Source organism: Halichoerus grypus, chromosome 11 (assembly GCF_964656455.1).
Source record: "Halichoerus grypus chromosome 11, mHalGry1.hap1.1, whole genome shotgun sequence".
NCBI classification, from domain to species: Eukaryota; Metazoa; Chordata; class Mammalia; order Carnivora; family Phocidae; genus Halichoerus; species Halichoerus grypus.
The window spans coordinates 86,054,894-86,076,281 of NC_135722.1; the positions used below are offsets into that span (position 1 = coordinate 86,054,894).

Sequence of the window (21,388 nt, forward strand, 5' to 3'; positions counted from 1 at the left end):
TAGTATATGCTCACCATTCTTCTAACTTATGGGAATACAACCATGATAGACTGGTCCCTATTTTACATTAACAAAAGCCCTTTCACAAATGCATCACGGACACAGCTTAGTGCAGTGGTTGTACTATGTATAAAGAATTGCCAGAATGTATATCGTTTCGGGAATTTCAGGGCCAGGTCTTTCCTGGCAACTCTGACCACAGTAAACTCCCAAGAATAAGTATGGGTGTTCTTGTTTTAAAGCATTAATACTTGTCAGCCCTTGTTTGGAGATCAAAACCATGAATCGTGTTCTGTTTCTGCTCTTTGTATCAATACCAGGTCCAGATTGAGGTTCTCCTCCAGTAAGATTGCTCCAGCACTGACTATAAGTGAGGCACCTCAGAAGATTCTCTATTGTCTCCAGGAAGGCAATGCGGTAAGAACTTCCTAGGTAACTCCTGGAATTAATAGCTGGGATGTCGATACTGCAGTTACGGACAATTGAGACATTCTCCAAAGTCAGGAGAGATGTAGGTGCCTTGCTAAAGGACTTAACCAGCATCTGGATCTCTAATTTTTATTCTAAAAGTATTTTCTCTTGGTGGTTTCTAATTCCTACCCACTCTGGGCCAGTAGGTTGGCTTCTCAAGGGTCATAGCCTTGGAATGAAGGATGGCAGAATGAGAAGGACAGCCAGTTCTTGGGAGAGAACAGATGACCCAAATGTATTTGCAGCGAGTGAGAATAAAAAAGGCACTGTTTTACTTGCAATTTAGGTAGAAAGTGAAAATTTTCTGAAGGTGGTCACAGAGTACGTTGCGTTCTGTACTCATGATACTGATGCAGGGAAGGAACAGGGAAAAGCTGAAGGGCCACGGTTACTCTCCTATTTTCTTCATTCTTTATGTGATGTGCCGCTGGCTCTTTCTAGGAGTCAGAAATCCTATCCATGTCTGGGATGGAATCCTTTATTGAAAAACAGACAAAGTTATTAGAAATGCAGCCAGCAGAAGCCCCAGAAAAAGATCCTGAACAAATCCCCAAAGATTGTACGGATGGTTACTTGTCAGATGCAGCTGTGCCGGCCCGAGACCTCAGCAACGGTGATCCAGGTACGTGACAAGATCTCTGCTCCCACAGAGAAGGGAGGTAGGGTGTGATCATTGGGAGTTGTTGATGTAATTTCTCTTGTGTTCAGCTAAGCAAGCCATGTGTTAAACACCAGTGTTTGAGGTGCTGTGCCGAGTCCTGGGATACAAAGAAGAATTTGACACGGTCCCCAGAGCTGAGTCAAACAGAGGAGCAGGGCACAAAAATGGGAAGTTCTGGTCCAGCAAAATAAGATCCATGCTTATCATATCATTATCTTATTTATGTTATTTTTGCCGTGCTTTGGCATTTTTGGACTACTCCCTTTACAAGTGTCTGTGGTACCCCTTTCCTGGTTTTCTCTCCACCTCTCTTGTGGTCCCTTGTCAGTCCCCTTTGTTGGTTCCCTTACTAGCCTTCCAGAACTTTATTTTTGGCTTTCTGTTCTTACCCTGCATCCTACCCCTGAGTGATCTCATTTGTACTCTTGATTTTAAATCTAACGTGTGCTGACGATGCCTAAATATTGGATGTCGTATTTCCAATTGCTTACCGGAAATCTCCACTTAGATACACCATAGGGCAACTGAAGTACAACATGGAATTCTTCCTTTTCCCTGAATCTTTTCCTTCTGTTTTATTTACTGCCATAGCAAATGATGCCACCCAGTTCCCCAACATAGAGCAGGAAGGGAGAAGAGGTGAGGACAGGGAGGTTTGCTTCCCAGAAGAAGTGCAGATGTTTTTTTTACAGAGGAAAAAGTGGGAGCCCTGGATATTAGTATGCTTGCTGAGCTAGAACGTATAAAAAAGTTTTTCAGTTCCACCAAGACAGAGGCTCCCACTGAAAAGAAAAGATCACAAAACCCTGGGTTCAGAAGGGGAAAAAAAAAAAAAAAAAAAAAAAAGGCTGATTTCAGCATTGTTTCTCAGGTGCCCTTGAACGACGTCACCTGACCTCTACTGTATGGACCTCAGCTTAACTGTGTGAAAAATGAAGTTCATAACCCCACCTCTTCCCACATACCTCACTGGTTAAGTAAATGAAGTGTTAGGACCGCAGAATTGTAAGAGAACTGTAGGAAGTTACAAATAAGAGGAAATGGGTAAAACAGTATAATTCTAGCCAAAGTCAAGCCTGTAAATTTTGAACATCATATCTCTAAGGGTATAGTTCATGCCTGAGCTTTTCTTCTAGCCCTGAGAAACTCAAAATGCTCACATGACAGGAAATTTACCATTTTCTTCAGAGGACTCAGTGCCTCATTTTGCTTTATTTTTTACTGCTATGACTAGCTGTCACCACATGGTGGCAGCTCTAGGTAAACGCTAAACCTGAGAAAATCATAAAATCCACAAGGGTGGCTGATGCTCAGGATGGTGCTGTTTCCTAAGGAATTGAATATCCTGTCTTTGAGCAAATGACTGGAAAGAAAACATATCAGTTCCCATGCCCCCTTGAAAAGCAGCACAGAAAAGATATATATATTAGATGGGATTAAGAAAAAAGTAGGATTCGGTTCTGGAAGATTCATCCAAATCTGAAGTTACTAAATGTCCTAAAGAACTCTTTAGGGAGGAGAGCTTGGGCAAGTTGGCCAAGACAATACCCATTTGTCCTAGACTAACAAAATTACTGTTGATGATTAATTATGATATTAATCACAGCAGTAGCACCAGATTGCTGAGATTCATTCTGGAACATTATGTATTCCTGGGGACATCTCCTGGGAAGCAAATCACAGATGACAAGGGACCCCCTGAACGGGGTTAAAAGAACAGATGCTTCCATCCATAAAGTACATCTGTTCAGGAGACTTCAGCTTAGCATGCGTGTGAAGTCACTTGTGGTCTTTCCAGTCTTTGAAAGAGGAAAGAAATCAGTCATTGTTATGGCATATTTTACCAAAGGTAGAGTGCTCTTCCTTGAACCGCATGTTCTCTCAAAACCAGACTGAAGCCTTCTGGATCCCAACCCAACAGCTCTGTGTAATGGAGATGCTTTCAAAGCAACTTGTTTACAGGAGAATGAATCCCAAAACTTTCCCCAAATCTGCTGCCCACAACATTTCCATGATGCTTTGTGGAGGCCAGTGGAATATAAAGATGGAAGAGACTGGGCCTTGCCAGTTCCAGTTAGTCACTAGTTGGGAGCAGTTACTTGGAACAGAATGTATTTAGTTTCCCGGGGGAAATCCAAAAGAAACAGAAGCTAGATGGGTAAAATAATTATATGCAAAATCATTTAGAAAGATAAGTATTACTGAGTGACTAAGGAATATAAACAAAGAATTATAAAGAAATACAGAGCCTATCACTGAACTTTTTAGATATAAACATCTCTTGATTTAAGTACAGAAGAATTACAGAAATACAAGATGATTGATATAAAGGTGAAGATCCAGTGCATTGAAATATATTCCTCCAGAATGGGTCTCTTCTGAGTTACTTTTGATGCCTTTTCATACCCCAGGAGCAGACACAGAGCTCGCTGACACAGCCCTAGATCTGCTCCTCTTGCTGCTGATGGAGCAGTGGAGATGGCTATGTACAGAAAACATGCAGAAAGTTCTTCATCTTATGTTTGGGACCCTAGTTCAGAGGTAAGATGGCAGAGTTCTCCGTTGTATTAGAGTCTCAAGTTGGACAGGGGTTAGATGTGATGTTGAATTCTGCACTGGAGAGGGAAAGTGTAGAATCCAGGAAACCTGCAGCCATAAGGAAAGACAGAGACTCTGTCATAGGTGCACAGGGATGAAGACTGCCTGAAGAGTACCAAAAGGCTTGTGTTAATCACCTCGTCATCTAAAGTATAAATGGGTCTGCTTCTGTAAGACTTCTGGCATAATCCACTGAGTTATAGACACTGCCTGTGATCTTAAAACACTTCACCTCAACTCTTCCTGCTCGGGGATCAGTTCTCCACCCAGTTATACCCCCAACCCCTATACCTTTCACCTCGTTAAAATTGACATTTCTCTTCACTGACAGTATGTATTTACTGTGATGATAAACAATGAGACAAGGAGAAAACAGATCAGTGCTCTGAAAATAAAGATTGTTTTCTCCAAAAGGTGTGTAAATATTCACAACTAAAGAAGTACTTACACAGGATGGTAAGGAATAAAAGTGTACTTAGATATAAAATGTGGACTGTGATCCCAACACCACTTACATCTCCTAAAAGGTCTGCACATGGATGGAGTTTTTAGGTGCTAACTTTCTAACCATGAAACTGACACAAACTTTGCTAAACTCAGGATGGCCAGAGACATGGTTTCAGAACCAGACAGTTATAAACAGTGCTTGCTTGTGTTTTGACCATTCTTGTTTTGATTGCTCTCTTTTGAGACATCCTGGCAGATCCTAAAGTAACAAGAAGCCCAATTCTGACCTCTTCTGTTAGCATATGGCTCATGATAATAGGTCACACCAAGAAGAAAAACTGTTTTGTTTTTTTTTAAGATATTATTTATTTAATTAACAGAGAGACACACAGCGAGAGAGGGAACACAAGCAGGAGGAGTGGGAGAGGGAGGGAGAAGCAGGCTTCCCGTGGAGCAGGGAGCCCGATGCGGGCTCGATCCCAGGACCCTGGGATCATGACCTGAGCCGAAGGCAGTCGCTTAACAACTGAGCCACCCAGGCGCCCTGAAGAAAAACTGTTTTTAAAAACAGAATTATGTGTCAGTTCTACAAGTAGAAAATCCATTAACAAGGAGCAAGTAAATCTTCCCTCCTACTCTCAGAGTTACTTAAGATCAGGGAAGCTTAAGGAGCTTTAATAATAAAAAGACCTAGTGAAAGAAGAGGATGCACTTTCGTATCTGCTGAGCGCTCATCATATGCCAGCACCTGACTTCTGTGTACATACATTTTCTTGTAGCAGCCAAGTGAGGTAGGTAGCCCATTTTATAGAAGAAAATAGAGGTTGGCAAGGTCAACTAGCATACCCAAGGTCATAGTTAATGACACCTGCACTTTGAAGCTAGATGTGTGTAACTCCAAAGCCAATGTGCTTTTTCCTACATGTTGTAGCTGACAACTGGTCTCCAAGCGAAACCCACATATAAAATGCTGACTAGTCTCCATGCCATTTGACTTTCCCCTCTGTCCCTCCTCCATACTCAACTCTGCCACTAGAGTGCTTTTTCCGAAAAGCAAATGTGAACATATAGTCCACACTTAATATCCTTCAGTGGTGCCCTCTTGCCTACAGAAGTGATTTTTCCACTGTTTCCCAGAGTTCTAGGGTTCCACAGAGGTGCTTTAGAAGCTAAGGCGAAAACTGAGTGGACAATGATCTAATCAAAGAAATTTCATTTTGGTCAGTGTAATAGGCTAGGGATCTGGGTAATTTTTTGTTTGAAAAAGGGCTCCACTGTGTTTAAAATATATATTTATTATATTAAAATTTCAGCTCCTTTCTTATATGACATGGTTTGATCCCAGCCTTATTTCTAATTCTCCCCCATGCAAACCATTCATCGTGACCTGAACACTCAGTGGTCTCTCTTCCTTCAGGCCTTTGTTCATCCTCTTATCTCTACCAGAATGGTCTTTCTCTGTTCATTCTTCTCCTACTCATTCTATCTCATGTCTCTCTCGTTCTGTTTCCTTCCCTATGTCCAAAACTCTCCCTCTTGTCTGCTTGGCCTACTGCTAATATTTTTCAAAAATTAAGCATTAAATGTCATTTATTCTGAAACTTTTTTGTGGTATCCTCTCCCACCTTCCCCCAGAACTAAGGAGCCCTCTTTCCTACTTTCAAAGTTGTGATGATTATACTTATCACAGTGTATTAGAGAAATGATATTCTTTCCCTAAACCAGTAGTCCTCACATGGGGGGCAATTTTCTCCCAGGGGTATTTGGCAATATCTGGAGATATTTTTGGTTGTCACAACTGCGAAGGGAGGCAGGAAGTTATTTCATCTAGTGGGTAGAGGCCAGGGATGCTGCTGAACATCCTACACTACACAGGACAGCATTCTCCCCACCCCCCCAAACAACAATGAATCATCCTACCCAAAATATCAGCAGTGCAGAAGTTGAGAAACTTTGCCCTAGACTACCAGTTCTTTAAGGAGTAGACCTGGCTGTATATCCCCAGCAACTTACACAGGACCCAGGACATAGAAAATGCTCATTAAATGTTAGATAAAAGAATAAACATTTCCTTTCTCATTACCTTCATACTTGAAGTAGAGTCTCTCTGTTTTTATTCAGTCACCTGTGAATGTTTCTAACTGAGCCTTCGTTTCTTTCTTCCTCTATTAAGTTTCCCCTTGCTGATCTTCCAAGTGCTTTCCCAAAACTGGAAGATTCTAAAACTAGCTAGTATGTGATAATTGATTACCCCCTGTCCTTGAAGTCATTTACATGATGAATTGGTTTCAAAACACAAGAAATTATTCAGTAGGAACAGAAAAGTATAGGTGAGTCAGGAGAAATTTTTAAAAGATTAAGATTCAGGTAGGAAGAAGTTTACCTAAAGTTTGAACAACTCAGAATATTAAAGGGCTTGAGCAAGTAACAGGTAAGGAAAGAAATATATTTGGGAATTATAGGCAGATCATTGAAGAAGTAGTATTTTACATAGTTAGGGTTCTTTGGGAAATTAAATATAAGGGAATTTCTGATTGAGAATTCTAAGCCAGATTGCGTTTACCTCAGTGGGCGATGATTATAAATTCTCTAGGGATAGGGAAGAGACAAAGATAAAGTGGAGCGGGTGGGATGTGCAGAAGTAAATATATTGTGCCCTCTGGTGTGAGCATACTGGTAGACAGTTGTCCAGGCTGTTTGTAGCATTCATCCACTTTACCTTGAAATACTCTTACCTCTCTGTCCAGCTGGGAAATTGTTTTGGTCTGACTCCTTTATTCACCGGGCTGGTCAGTAGGAATGAAACAGACTCAGTCCCTACTTTTCACATTTTGTACAGTTTCATGGTGGTTAAAGCTGAGGGCCTTATCCATGATCATTAAGCTAATGCGTGGTGGAGCCAGAAATCAAACCCAGGTATTCCAAAGCCCAGGTTCTTATCTACACTATATACTACTTCTCTGCTATGATTAATCTCTCTGAGCTTTGGTTTCCTCATCTGGTAAATAAGAATAATAATAGTATCGATCTGTTTAGGTTCATAAAAAGTGTCCAAGTAGATATTAGGTCTTAATATTTGCACTTCAGAAAAAGGAAAGAAGGATAAAAAGTATTTTCTTTTTCTAATTGCTCCAGCTAGTGGCCCAAAATTTGCTCTACTTTTATGTCTTCAGGATGACTTGTGTCTTCAGGATGACCCACTCTATGCCAGTCTCGTCCCGTAGCTACCACTGTCCCCACTATGCCTGTCTGTGAGTTACACAGAATAGAGCTCCTAAACAATAGAGACTTTGTAAGGCCTTTCAAGGTGACTTTGTGCCAATGGGCTCATTTGTTAAAGCAACAACCAGAGTGTTCCCGTGTCTTACATCGGGAAGCAGACTACCTGCGTCTCTTTCCAGCATAGACAAGCATAGGTTAAGTACAGAGTTCAGTATTTTCCAGGATTACTGGTGCTCCTGGTTACATGGGTGGGGAGAGCTGCTGGAATCAAGTAGTGCCTTTCCTCATGAAAAGGACTTTGAATCAAGATAAGTTTTATCCTTCATGTCCCCCATCTGTTGACACTTCCACTAGAACCACGCTTCTGGTTAGCTGGGTACATAGCTGTCAGGTGAATGAAAACGAGCAAAACCCACGGGTAGCTCACACCATAAGCAAAATCAGGGAGAGGGCTTACAGCTAAATTTCCCTTGACTTTCCTTTTACTTTTTTTTTTTTTTTAAATGAGGTGGCATCTCTTTGTTAAAGGAGGGAAATTCTGGATGTATTTAGTGAATTTGAATGAAGCCAGTATGAATCTTGTGCAAGAACAGAATATTGTGGCTCTTACTTTTGGAAAACTCTTTGTAACTGTGGTCTGTTATCATAAATTTTTCCAGGCGATGATATTTTATACTTATTCAGTAGTCTAATATCCCTTCCTGTCAAAAAGGTCTTACTTATTTCTAACCAAATTTTATCCTTAAGTCCATTTTATTTTGTGTTAGCTGCAATAGAAATAGGAACACAGCCGGCTGACACCCTTCTCACCCTGAGTCTCCACAGACTAGAACTAAGAGTCTTATCCTTCCCTGGTCAAGGCCTTTCATCTTTCCCTAGAAATCATTCCATCTTTTTAATGATATATAAACATGACCCTCTTCTCAAATATCTTGTGCTGGGTTCACAGTGCTCTTGAAGCTTTTTTACAATAGGAGTCAAGAAGAAACCGTGGCTATCTGGAAAAAGAATCCCAATTCCCCTTCCAGGGGCATGAAGGATCTGTGGTCTGTGGTCTCGTACCAGCAAGTTCCCCTGTGTGTGGTAGACACGGAAAAGACAGGGCTTATTTCAGGACTCAAATTGTAGACATTGATCACCTTGTCACCTTCAGGATATTTAGTATCCAGCAAACCTTTGTTGAGAGTTTACTTTGTGCAGACACTGTGCTGAACACACAAGCGTATTGTATCACTTAATCCCCTCAAAAGCCCTGTGAAAGAGGTATTATGATCCCCATTTCAAAGATGAGGAAGCTGAGGCTTACAAAGAATTGTGGTTATTTAATCCAGATCACAGAGCTAGTAAGTATACCACAGGCAGAATTCGAACCCATGTTCGTGTGATTTTCAGCTATAATGACTTTATCTTTCATGGATTGCCCTGGGATTTGAAGGGATTAAAAACCAACAGATATCTTTGCCTCAGAGTAGTCTGCATTCCTCAAGAGGAGATTATCAGTCACTTTGTAAACTCCACGGCTCTGTGTATGCAAATTCACATGTAACACAAAGGGCCCTGCAGCATCCTAAGGTCAGCCCATGTTACTTCTCCCCTGGACAGCTTACATTTCTTTTTATTTTTAAAAAGAGGTTCATACAGTGTTACATTCTTGAGCTTTACTTGCTTTGGTAAGCAAATAAGCTGAAATTTGATATCCCCCCAAAGCTACAGCACCTTCCCTGCCACTCCACCTACCATTGCTACTTTGAGAAGAGGTATGGTATGGTCCCTGCCTGCTTCCTGCTTCGGTGTTGGCCTCTCTGAGACTGTCCCCATCACTGCTGCCCAGGGAGCACCATGTTTGCTGTGTCTCTGAAACCACAAGGATCGGAGCTGTATCCTTTTGCAGATTACGCGGGCTCTCCTTTGAGCTCTGCACTTTAAAGAGAAGGATAGTCGGTATTGGGGCCACTGATAGTTACTGCCGCTTCTCTAGTATCGTGAACACACTGCAGCTGGGGCTTCAGGGACTGTACAGCCATCTAGATTTGCATTCATCTCCTTAAAATGTCCTACTAATTTTCCAACCTCCTGCATTATCATCTCCAAAAAGATAAGTTCTCCCTTCAGCTTTGTTTACTCTCCTTGCTCCCTTAAAAGACCTATATATGCGTAACTGCCTTGGATGCCAAGAACTCTTGCCAAGTCATGAGTGTGCGCTCCCTCACTCTCAAGCTTGCGCTCTAGCCTGCAAAAAAAAAAGGAGAGTAAATTCAACCTCATGACCCCTCCTTCTAAGCCAAGGTTGGAAGAGTTCTGAGCTGAGCCAGGCTTCATAAATCTCCCTTGATTGTTGATGGCGTGGAGAGAGTGGGGGAAGGGAGCTGAAGAGAAGTTAGATGCCCAAAAAAGGCATTGTTAAGTCAAAGGGAAATCTTGGACGCATGCGCGCCTGACCTCGTGTGTCAGCTTCTGTGCTGGGAACATCCAATTATGTAAGAAGGAGCACTCCTTGTTTGGAACTAGAGACAAAGGGAGGGGCAGAGGAGTGAGGGTAGCAGGCTAAGCCAAGGAGTGAATCCAGCTTGTGCAGACTGCTCATGTCCGAAAACAGAAGAAACTTACCAGTATTCCTGCATGCATCAGAATCAGGGTTAGGAAATTGGACAAGTACTCAGACATGACTAGGTTGGAGGGAAAGAGGAGGGATGTACTGTGCTCCATTGATGGTAGAAGGTTTGGGGCAGGAAGATCCAGCCAAGGTAAGGGGTGAGATTATTATGGAGTCCTGATGGAGAGCAAAGGAATGAGAAGAAGCTGGACTGGTTCCCTGCCTGGATGCCCAGAGCAATGCCATGATAAAAATATGAAGCAGGCTAGCAGTAGAGTACACGAATGCCACGTCCTGTGGCTCTGCCCTCCCCATGGCCCCGAAGATGGCATCAGACTCTGTGTCAAAAGGGCAGCAGACACATTCCTGGCATCTACATCAGGATTTCTTAAAGAGTGAGTGAGTGTGTGTGTTTGTGTGCATATGTGTGTGTGGGTTGGGGGGCACGTGAGAATGGAATAGCATAAAAAGAGGAAGGAAGAAAAGTTCTGTAATCTGTGGGCAAAGGAGAATAGAAAAGTATGTGAAGTCAGGAATTCTATAGAGATGAAGGAGAAAAGAAAGAATGTGTCAGGTTTAAGGAGTCCAACAAGCAGTGGACCCAGGAGAAAATTAAATGGCAAGCTCTGGACTTTATGCCAGGCCATGGACTCGTTTTCTTAGAAATGCAGTCCCTACAAACCATCTCCCAGGAAAGGTCAGGAGAAGGAGTGTGGAGAGAGAGGAGGGGACCCCTGCAGAGGGCTGTGCTGCCAGGCATGCGTGTTCGTCTTCCTGAAAGACAGTTACGAATGGCTGACTACGTCCTCTGCACTAATTCTCATAGGTCACCCCAGAATCTGAGGTGTTCCTTACGTCTTTCTCAATGGGCATGTCTAGGTAGCAGATGGATAAAGGGTCTCTCTGACCTTGGTTAGATCTTAAGGGAATCTCCAGGCCTGCCACCAAAGGATACAAGCAAGTGCCCCAGGAAAGGAGCTGACATTTAATACTAACTATACCAGCGAAGCAGCTTTGTGCTTCATGGACTGATGTGCAGTGCAGTTCTGTGAGATAGACCTATATTTACACATCTTACAAGTGAAGAAAAGGATATTCAGATTAAGCTTCCCAGAATCATAGAGCTAGGAAGTATGAGCCCCACGATTTCTACTTCAGTCATCCTGGCCTCAAAGCCCATGCAATTTCCGCTACTCTGTACTGCCTCCCCACCCTGCTGGGTTTCTCACCAAGCTGTGCCCACTAGAACTGGCCTCACTTGCAAGTCCCTCTGCCTTATTTGCGTCTAGTCTCTCTTGCTTTCCATCTGACTGGACTCAAGGACACATGCACATTTAGGTAGTATATAAATTGATTTCCATCTACATATTTCTGATTTTATTCTTAAAACACTCCTGGATCAGAGATTGCATAGTCTCCTTTGGGTATCCCTCTTCTGCATCCTGTTCTCAGTGAGAAAAAGATTTTCAGAGTTAAGATTCAGAGTTTCTCAAGGAACATAGATTACAGCTTTTCTCCTTTGCTCCATAAACTTCTCTTTCTTGTAATTCAGTTCTGGCGCCTTGTGGTTTCTTACACCTGATCTCTTTCTATGCAGTTTCTGTAGGAAAATAGCATACTTTTGCAAGAGCCCCAGATACAAACTAAATCTCAAAATTCTTTCAAACCAAGGCTCCAGATTTTCCTGTCAGATTATTTTCTGACCCTTTATTGACTTGAGTCATTATTGACTCGAGTAGTTTTTAGAGGTCCTGAAAATAATTTTTTGCACTGATGGCTTTGCTCACGTTGTATTGTGCTTCCTTGGGAGAAAAGGGACGCTGCTTGTCTCATGCCTCTCCCACTAGACCTTGACAAAGGGAAGTTCTCAATTTCTGTAGATTGGGCCAAGAAGGGCCCCAGGAGTCTCTCCTATTATGAGCGGCCTCCCTGTCATATTTCTTGGGTGTCACTTACTCTACACCCACCTTCAAATGAAGATACCATGTCTTTTCTACCCTATACTGACAGTTTCTACTTGAATACATCTTTAAGGTTGTAAAAGATAGGTGGTACCTGATTGCCTGTGCCTGTGTGTTTTTGCACTTCTGCGTGTAAATTCTCATACACTCAGGCAGAATTGGTTATTGCATCAGTTAAGAATAAAACAGAATCTCGTGAGGTATTTAGACCTCAGTACCTTTCTTCAGGTCAAGTTACTGGTACCTCTTGCCCATCTGTAGCTACAAATAGGAACCCAGGACAGTTCTGAAGGACAGTTTCAGTATCCTCAGAGCGGGGACTCTGTCTTATTCATCATTCTGTCATAAGCACCTAATCATATACATGGAAGGCACTTAACAAATTTGGTCGAATGAACATCACATGCCATTCCAATCAAATCAGTCCCTCTGTTTATCACTAGTGAAGATCTCAGGGATTCCTCAGTCATGCTGGGGGACAAGAAACACCAGTGTAAACTGAGTCTCTGTTATATCCCTCCCCCACAGCTCTTTAAGTGAGCACCTCAAATTCCCAGAGCCATGGTTGAGCTTGAGAAGAGGTTTTTCCTTTGGGCCCTTTAGGCCCTCTCCTATCCTAGTGGCACTCTCCTTTCCAGAAGAACATAGTGTCCTCTCTGCCATGGGCCTCCCACTGTGAGGCCCATCTAAGCTGGCCCTCTCTGGAAGCATGTCCTGCTGTTGTGCTTCCCAGCCTCTTTCCTTCCACACAGGGAAATAAGAATATGGGCTTGGAAGTCAGATCTGAATTCAAATCCTCCTTTGCGTCTTACTATATGTGTGACTTAGAACAAGTCACTTAACCTCCCTCTGCCTCCATTACTCTCCAAATGGGAATAAGAGTGCCCAGCTCATAAAGTTAGTTGGAAGATAAGAGATGATAATGAAAGCCTCCTGACGCATACCTGGCACAGAGAAGCTCTCAGTAACTGTGAGTTCTCGTCCATCTTTACAAGCTCCATGTTCCATTTCCTTGGGAACTCTAAATTGCTAGGGCAGTAGCATATCTGATGTAAAGAATATGTTTACATTTTAATGTGTTTTTTTGGAAAAGTCCTTATAGTGTGCTTGCTTTGGGATCTGTTAGTAGCAAAAGACCCTGGGAGACAGAAATTCTTCTCTGCACCCTTCAAATCCGGGTCCCTTTCTTCATATGATCTTTAGCTATGCACTCTTCCATCCTGTCTTATATACTTAAAGTCTTCCCTGGTCATATCCAGAGCAGAACGTCAGAGTTCCTTCAGAACCAGGGAACTGCCTAATCCAGGTGCTCCTAACCCTCTTCATTTGCTTCCTAGGAAACTAACTTTATGTAGTTCTTGTTAATGGTGACCTCTTTACAAATAATTTTTGAAAAGTCTGTGTAAGATTTGATGCCTGTGTGTACTTACTAAGGAGCAGCTGCCGGCTAGCTCTTCAGATCTAATGTTTGACTGTTTCTACTTCAAGGTCCTTTCAGGCTAAGAGAAGAGAGAACCCATATGAATCAATTAGAAATATTGAACAATGTGAAGCTAAATGATGACTGTAAACACAGTAAAAAAAAAAAAATAGGATTCTTGGGCGTAAACATTAGAGAGGCTTTATAGAGGAAAATAAGTGTTTAGAACTAGATGTAAGATAGGTATCATTTAGACAGGTTTAATGTAAAGAATATTCCAGACACGAAGCATTTTAAAGAGAGGAGAGGGCATTATTTCTGCTTCTAAATAAAAAGTAACCTTTAAACATATTTTTAATATCTTCATCTAGTTACTCTCTGAGAGAGACAGAGACAGTGTGTTTATGTGAGAGAGAGTGTTCATGCGCACAGAAGACAGAAAGATCATTTTGTTAAATATGTCTTGGAAAGCACAGCAAGCTATTGCGACTTGGGGAGTTAGAACAGGAATTCTCCCTCTGGGCACCAGGTGGCACTGCAGGTTAAACTATACCCATTTGCCTTCGTTGAGGGAATATTCATTTTGCAATCACAGGTCCTTGTCTTGGTGGTGATAGTAATGGAAACCATTCCCTGTCTTGTTCCATGATTCAGAAGCTACTTACCTGCCCTCTCCTCCAGGCCAGTGACTTTTAGATGAGCCCAGTTTCTTTTATCTCTTACCCTTCTCCCTTCTCTTCTGATCAGTCTTCAGTGGACACTTGCTTCTTTGAGCAGTATGTACTGCCAGAAGTTGCCCCTTTGAATGCATTCCACCCCTCAAGGAGTCAGTGCTAGAGCTGATTCATTTGAGAATATTTTGACTCAGAAACCTACAGTAAACCAGAGAGTCTACGGTGATTAAACCAGCTGGACATCCGAAAAAAATCTGCTGGTATTCTCTATAAGCTATTTGAAAAAAATCTTTTGGTATTCCCTGTAAGATAGTTGGTCCTATACTCAAGGCCTTTTTGGATACCAGAATCCTAGATCTCCATCTCACTGAGGTAGACATTGTCAGTGCTAGATTGCACTGATGTTGGGAATCTTATCCACCTCTTAAATGATTAAGGGTGTTTCTTACTGCTTTCAGCCATGGATGGAGATCATTTGGCTCTTTCCTGTTAACTTGGTGTTGGAGACACAGCCATATGTTAATTCTTGAGGTTCGATCTTTACCTCTGTCTTTATTTTTTTATTATTTTTTAAAGATTTTATTTGAGAGAGAGCAAACAAGCAGGGGCAGGGACAGAGGGAGAGAGAGAAGCAAACTCCCCGCTGAGCAGGGAGCCCGATGCAGGACTGGATCCCAGGACCCTGGGATCATGACCTGAGCCTAAGGCAGCCACTTAACCAACTGAGCCAGCCAGGCACCCCTACCTCTGTCTTTAGATATAGATTCACCAAGTGCCTTGTGGAGGAGTAGACCTTATGGTACTAGCGCAGGGAGGGAGTGGGGGTGAACTAGTAGGAAATACACCTTAATCTAGTGCTGATGTAAGTATGGTGCCAGAGATTTTCTTGGGGGGAATTTAGCCCTTCCCCAATAAATACATAATCTGTGTAAACATGGTATGTTTGTTATATAAATGCAGCTTCAAAATAAGTCCCCTGTCTACCTCCTACCCTGTCCCCCTTGTTTTCTAACCATAGGTGGTGGCCCCAAAATCCCTACTAGTATGTGGAGATTGTGGAGTCATCACCACAGCTCTGTTACATATCCTTAGTATCAGGATGGATAACCGTCTTTTTGGAAAGGTTTTAAAATTCAGGCTATAGATAAGAAACTGGAAACAAATACCTTTGGGTTACCTCTTCTTCCCCAAGGTGCTTCTGTTCATTATAGTTCCTTTTCCCTGTGTTGCTTCCAGTATTTTCCCTGTTTCCTTAACTTTGACATCTGCTTCTGTCTATCTCTTGTTCTCTTTGAGGCTGGTCTTTTCCAGCTTCCTCTAACCATTTTCACAGCATAATTTGGAACCCTATCATGTGTGCTTATTTAAACCCAGTCCCTAATTCTCTTCCAGATCATGGCTGAGCATACTCTAACCTGTAATCTAGTTAGACGTCGGGAGCCAGTCCCATCACGCTAGAGCACACAGTTACCATCTTTCCATCCTCCACATTTCCCTCCTCCTTCCTCTCCTGCAGTGGTGGGGTTTGCCCAGAGCAGAGCCTGGACAGCTCGCTGTTAGGTAAACTCACCAAGAACAACAGGGGTTTGGTTGTCAAGACAACAATGAAATCCGTGCCTTCTGCCCTCCTTTGTGTCTTGCCTTTCTTTCCAGTGCTCCAGTTCTAAGCATTTCTCTCCCTCTCTCTGCCCTTTGCCCCTCTGCGGACTCAATATTCTTCTGAATGGGTGGCCATTTTAATCAGCCTTCCCCTTCTTCCCCCCGTCTTCGAGCCCTAGGTGCTGAGAAAGAAAGGCTCATGATAGCTGCCTGGTGACTGAGAATGACCCAAGCTTGCTGTTCACACGGGAGTGAGGAAAGAAGGGAAAAGAGAGATTTTGGATCCTGCAGTCCAGTCCTTGCAGTTGAAGTTTCATTGTTATATAGGGGTCTTGTTTTAGGAAGAATTCCAAAATATAATCTTCACGTTACCCATAATCCCCTGGGGTTTCTCCCTAATCTTCCTAAACATACAGGACAGAAATGGTTCACTGTTCTAATATGTATACCCCTGAGCCTGCCAGGAGGGGAGTCCATTTTGCAAAAGGGACAATTGAGGCATGAAATGCAAAGCTCACTCAGGATCTTTCCATCATTTCTAGGACCTGGTAGAGTTTTTTAAGAGGACCCAAAGGAGTCTTCAACTCATGCACACACAAGCACTTTCAAAAATGCTTTCATTTTTCTCATTTGATCTTGATATAACTTTGTGAAGAAGGCAAGGCAAGAATTAGCCCATTTTATTAAGAAGGAAGCCAGACCTCAGTTCACTCAAGTGGTCAAGCCAGGCTCAAAACTGCGGCTTCCTGGTGTTATTTCCACTCATTACTGCACACTGCCTGTGTGAGGTTCTCTGACCACTCAGTGTGTCTTTTCCCTAGAAGAGTATGAACTAGTTTTATACTCAGTATTGCCTTGAAAAGTGTGGTGACAGAGGAATCTCTTGGGCTTGGAGCAGAAGTGTGGACTGTTCCAGAGACTCTAAGGGGGTTTCTGGTTGTGAGGCAGATGTCCTGCTGCTTTTACATGGATCAAACATAGAGCACAGACAGCCATCCAAGAAGCATGACTTTGTGCCTAGCTTTCAAGTCCATCAGCTGTGATGTTTCAGAGCTGGAATATGGTGCATTAGCAACATAGTAAGGGCCCGAGAAAAGTTAATCTGAAGGTCTTGAGAGGTACACTAGATTTGTGTAAGAAGCTTTCAAATTGGAATCCTAAGGCTATCACAATACTTAAATCTAGAACAAATTTCTAGAGCTCTCGCTTTGCAATTAGTCTCATTTATCCCATGAACACAGAACTTCTCAAATGTGTTCCTCTCCTTCTGTATTAGTTAGAAAGGTAACCTGACCCTTGCTTTTGGTCACTTTTTACCCAAACATTCTGCTATCTTCTTTTCTTCTTACTAGCTTCAAGTAATGGGCTGGAATCAGTTTGATGATGTTCCATCCATCAGGGGCACTTCCCAAAATACAAGTGTGACTCTCAGTCCTCATAACCCCTTTGCTTTTGCTTGACTTTCAGTTTCTTCTATCCTCTGGGCCTATTTGGCAGGAAAAGTGACAAAAACATAGACTGCTGGCAGGTGTCTCTCTTCTCTAGGATTTATAGAAAGTGCCAGATACAAAGCATGGCTGACCCACTCCTTTCCTTCTACCTCTCTTACCTTCCAGGGGAATACATAACCAGGTGTGAATTGCATGGATTATTCATGATGAATTCTTAATTCTAGCTCAGCTGACTTACTGCCCAGGATACTTACCGCATTTACCCTACAGCTGGTTTGTTGGCACACAGTTTAATTTTAATGTTATCTGAAACAAAAGGTTATTAGGAAGGTAAATCTGCCAAATGTTTCTATGAAGACCTACAAAATGCCAAATACAAAGGATTTCTAGATTGTACACTATTTTTTAAATCTCTTAACTGCCTTCCTCCATAAGCATGAATAATGAAGAGCTTACTATTCTTTTGCTGCTTTAAGTATAGGGATGTTTGCCTTTTGCAAAGCTTATTTTGAGCTGTGCACCATCCTTTAAGACCATTGTTTGTCCCACAGAGCGCATTAATTCCCTTAGTAACTAATATTTGTTGATTATCCATTCTGTGCCAGACACGATGTTAAGTGATCAAAATACAGAACAAGACCCCAAATCCCTACCCTAGGAAGTTTAATATCCAGTTGGAGGGGCAATCTTATAAATAAGGAGTTAGAATATAAAGTTGGGGTTTTAAAAAGGACTCTATAGGTGATGAATAGAAGGGATGAAGTAATGGACGATGAGAGGCCCAGAGAAACCTCACAGGAGAGGTGACTTCTGAGACAGGATTGAAAGGGTGAAGGGAAGTTGAGAGCAGACATTGGATAACAGAGTATTGGTGGCAGAGCAGTAAACAGCCTGGCAAATTTGTGATACTCAAAGAAGTCAGGTACGATTAGGAATAGAAGATGTGCAACAGGAGGGGCCATATTACCCTGAAGAGGGTGCGGACTCAGAGCAAGCCAGTGAGCCATTCAGAGATCAAGTTTGCCCCCATTTGCAGGGAAGCCTTTTACACAGTGCAAACAGGTGATGATGTGACCAACTTTGTAACTAAGAAAATCACTTAAATAGTTCCCTGGAGGATTAATAGAAGGAGGGAAAGTTAGAACCAAGGAGACAAATTTGGAAAGGGTTGCACCGGTAGAAATGAAAGGTGAGGAGGAATTGCTATAAAAATGGGAAAGGGTAAGGAGTGCCTGAGATGGAGGAGGTAGCATCACCTAGATTTAGCGATTGTTTCAGTAATTCCATGGGGTTGCAGGGGGGTATGTGGATTTGGAACAGGGAAAAGGAGGAACTAAGAGTGATTCCGTTTTCTACCGGGTAGATTGAGACGCATAATTAAGAGGATGATATAGTATCTTTCTGCCCAGCATATCTGACATGTGATTAAAAGTCCATGGCTGCTCATCAAATCAGTACATTATTATCTCCTATTGTGTAAAAATAAATGATGACACATGAGGAAGCAGGGACTGTATTCCTAGTAATTTAGGACTAAGGACCTGGGAGCCCAGATTGTATTTTTTATCTTTTCTTCTGTCTGCAAGTTCTTTTGTCTTTGGAAGAAAAAGGAAAATGCAGAATGTGTAAGCTGGTACAAAGGGAAGGTTTCCACAGTTTCTGTTCTTTGGCACATGATACTCACAAGGCAGATTCCCAACTCAAATAGAGCATAACTCAAGGATAGTAGAGAGAATATACATGGCAGAAGACCTGTTAATTCAGTGAAGAGCAAGAAGCCTAAAAAAAGTTTTTTGTTTTTGGTTTTGGCTTTTTTTGAGTTAAAGCTAACACTGGATATTATGGAAAACAGCTGACAGGAAAGTGGAGGTGGATGAAAGGTTAATAGAATTCACAGGAGAACAGAACAGAGAATGAGATAAAAAATAATACCATTTTATAGGCCATAATAATGAGTTAACTTAAAATTCTAACACTCAAAGTTATCACTGAGAATTGTGGAATAAGATTGATTCATTCAGTACTTGATGGCTTATTATATGACTGGCACTATTATGGTAAATGCTGAGGAAGATATCAAAATGATAAGATCCCCTCCCACAAAACCTTAGAATCTTACTCTTTTGGCATTTACATGAAGCTCCACCAATATGTGTGGAGTAAATGGAATAAACAAACACAGAATTCCAGTGAGGAAAGGAAAGAATCAAGATCAGATGAAACCAGGGTAGTTAACTGATTCTAGAAGTATGCATATATTTTAAAAAGGGGCAGAGGGGAGGACACATACTGAGTAATGCAAAATAGTAGCAATAGAACTAATAAGAATGGTGTCCAGTAAGCTTAAACTCAGAGTTGAAGTTGTGAATAAATGTTAGGAGAAAAGACTTAAAAAAAAAAAAAAAAAAAGCAAAGAAAATACAGGTAAATTTTTTGAAACAGATGCTGTAGTATTCACTAGCTACATTGAGAAAGCATTTATTCATTTATTCAACAGTGAATTGGTCTGTTTGCTAAGCTGTTTAATTTCTGGGTTTTTTCTGTCAAGGAAAATGGTTTGACAAGAATTGGAAAGACACAATTAAACTAGAAGACTAAAATAGGAATGCAAATAAGAGAGCACTTAACCTATTTTAAGGTTCCTGTACCTGACCCAGATGAATTATATTCTACAGAACTAAAAATTTGTATTTATCATTGAAGACCTAAGATCATTTAAAAAAAAAAAAAATGGCATATAGGATGTGTTGAGTTGGAGATGGAGAAATATCTTGCCTTTTAAAAAATGGATACAGGTCGTTAACACTTGACATTTATTTCTAGAAATTTCTGAAGCAGATTATTAAATAGATGTTTTGTGAACATTCTCAGAGAGGGAAATGGCAAGCCCCAGAAATTAGTATGTGTTCAGTGGGAATGCGCCCTACCTGATTAGCATGGTTTCTTTCTTTCTTTAGCAGAATTATTAAACCATTAAATTAAAGGAATGCATTGGTTATTAAATTGTAGGTGGATTTCAACAAGCTTTTGCCATATTTTCATAACATCCATGTAGACAAAATGGACATACGTGGCCTGGACTATAGTACTTTAAAAAAAAAAAAAAGATTTTATTATTTAGAGAGAGAGCACATGTGTGAGTAGAAGGAGGGGCTGAGGGAGATAGAGAAGTCCAAGCAGACTCCGCACTCATGGGGCTCGCTCTCATGACCCTGAGATCATTACCCTGAGATCATGACCTGCGCCGAAATCAAGAGTCCAACGTTCAACCAAGTGAGCCACCCAGGTGCCCCAATGGACTATATATAGTACTTTTAAGTGATCCATGGTTAGTTGAGTTTCTTTAGCCCAAGAGTATCTGTCTAACAAATGTATGTCATCCTGGAGGGAAATTTCTAGTGTTAGAGCATTTTTCTTGTTCTTATCCTGGTTAATTTTTTCATCATTAAGTTTGCAAGTAACTCTAACATTAGAGGTATAATTAATACTCTGGATGACAAAAATCAAGATTCAAAAGGTTAGACTAATAGATCAAAACCAATAAGATGGAGCTAATAGAAATATTGTAATTACAATTTAGATTTTTTTTAAAAAATTGCACAAGTACAGAAGGGCAAGACCAGGCCTAACAGAGGAGCATGTGATTTTTTGTTAAAGTACATATGTGGAACTAGAGTCCTAGTTGACTGCAAAACTCAGTATGAGTCAGTGCTTTGAAGTGTGTGCCCAAAAAGGCAACACAGTCTTGACTATATTAATAGAAGTATAGTGTATGGATGAAGGAAGGCACTAATCCTCTGCATTCTTTCATTTTTCGCTGGTCAGGGCACATCTGGAGGTTGTGTTTAGTTCTGGGTACTCCATTTTAAGAGAGAATAAAAAGCAGCACACACCCAGGGGATGGCACCGGGATGCGGAATGGTTCATTTCTCTCCTTCATTCTTTAGGACTTTATTGAGTGTATTCTGTGTGCTCAACTTTGAGGTTGCCAGAATTGAGGATGTGTAGCTTATAAAAGAGACTTAGGGGAGAAATAACAGTTGAATTCAAAAATGCAAAATGTTTATTCAGGAACTCTGCCCATTTTTAATTGGATTATTTAGGGTTTTTTGGTGTTGGGTTGTGTGAGTTCTTTATGTATTTTGGATATTAACCCCTTATTGGATATATTATTTGCAAATACCTTCTCTCGTTCAGTAGGTAGCCTCGTCGTTTTATTGATGATTTCCTTCTCTGTGCAAAAGCTTTTTATTTTAGTGTGTTACTAATAGTTTAATTTGCTTTCATTTCC

The 21,388-nt window shown here is 41.5% G+C and overlaps 1 protein-coding gene across 6 annotated transcripts in view; it reads left to right on the top strand.

The window, feature by feature from the left end:
• The window catches only part of SNX19 (sorting nexin 19), a 42,022-nt gene that overhangs the window by 8,898 nt on the left and 11,736 nt on the right, over positions 1–21,388 (top strand). For 3 of the 6 annotated variants that reach the window (XM_036096483.2, XM_036096488.2, XM_036096487.2), the window contains 3 exons: positions 321–417; positions 913–1,093; positions 3,544–3,673. In XM_036096483.2, coding sequence (XP_035952376.1) covers positions 321–417; positions 913–1,093; positions 3,544–3,673 — 408 coding nt within the window. Of the gene's footprint in view, positions 1–320; positions 418–912; positions 1,094–1,179; positions 1,341–3,543; positions 3,674–9,106; positions 9,273–21,388 lie in introns of those variants that run through there. The other 3 variants (XM_036096484.2, XM_036096486.2, XM_078058762.1) reach the window with 3 other exon arrangements.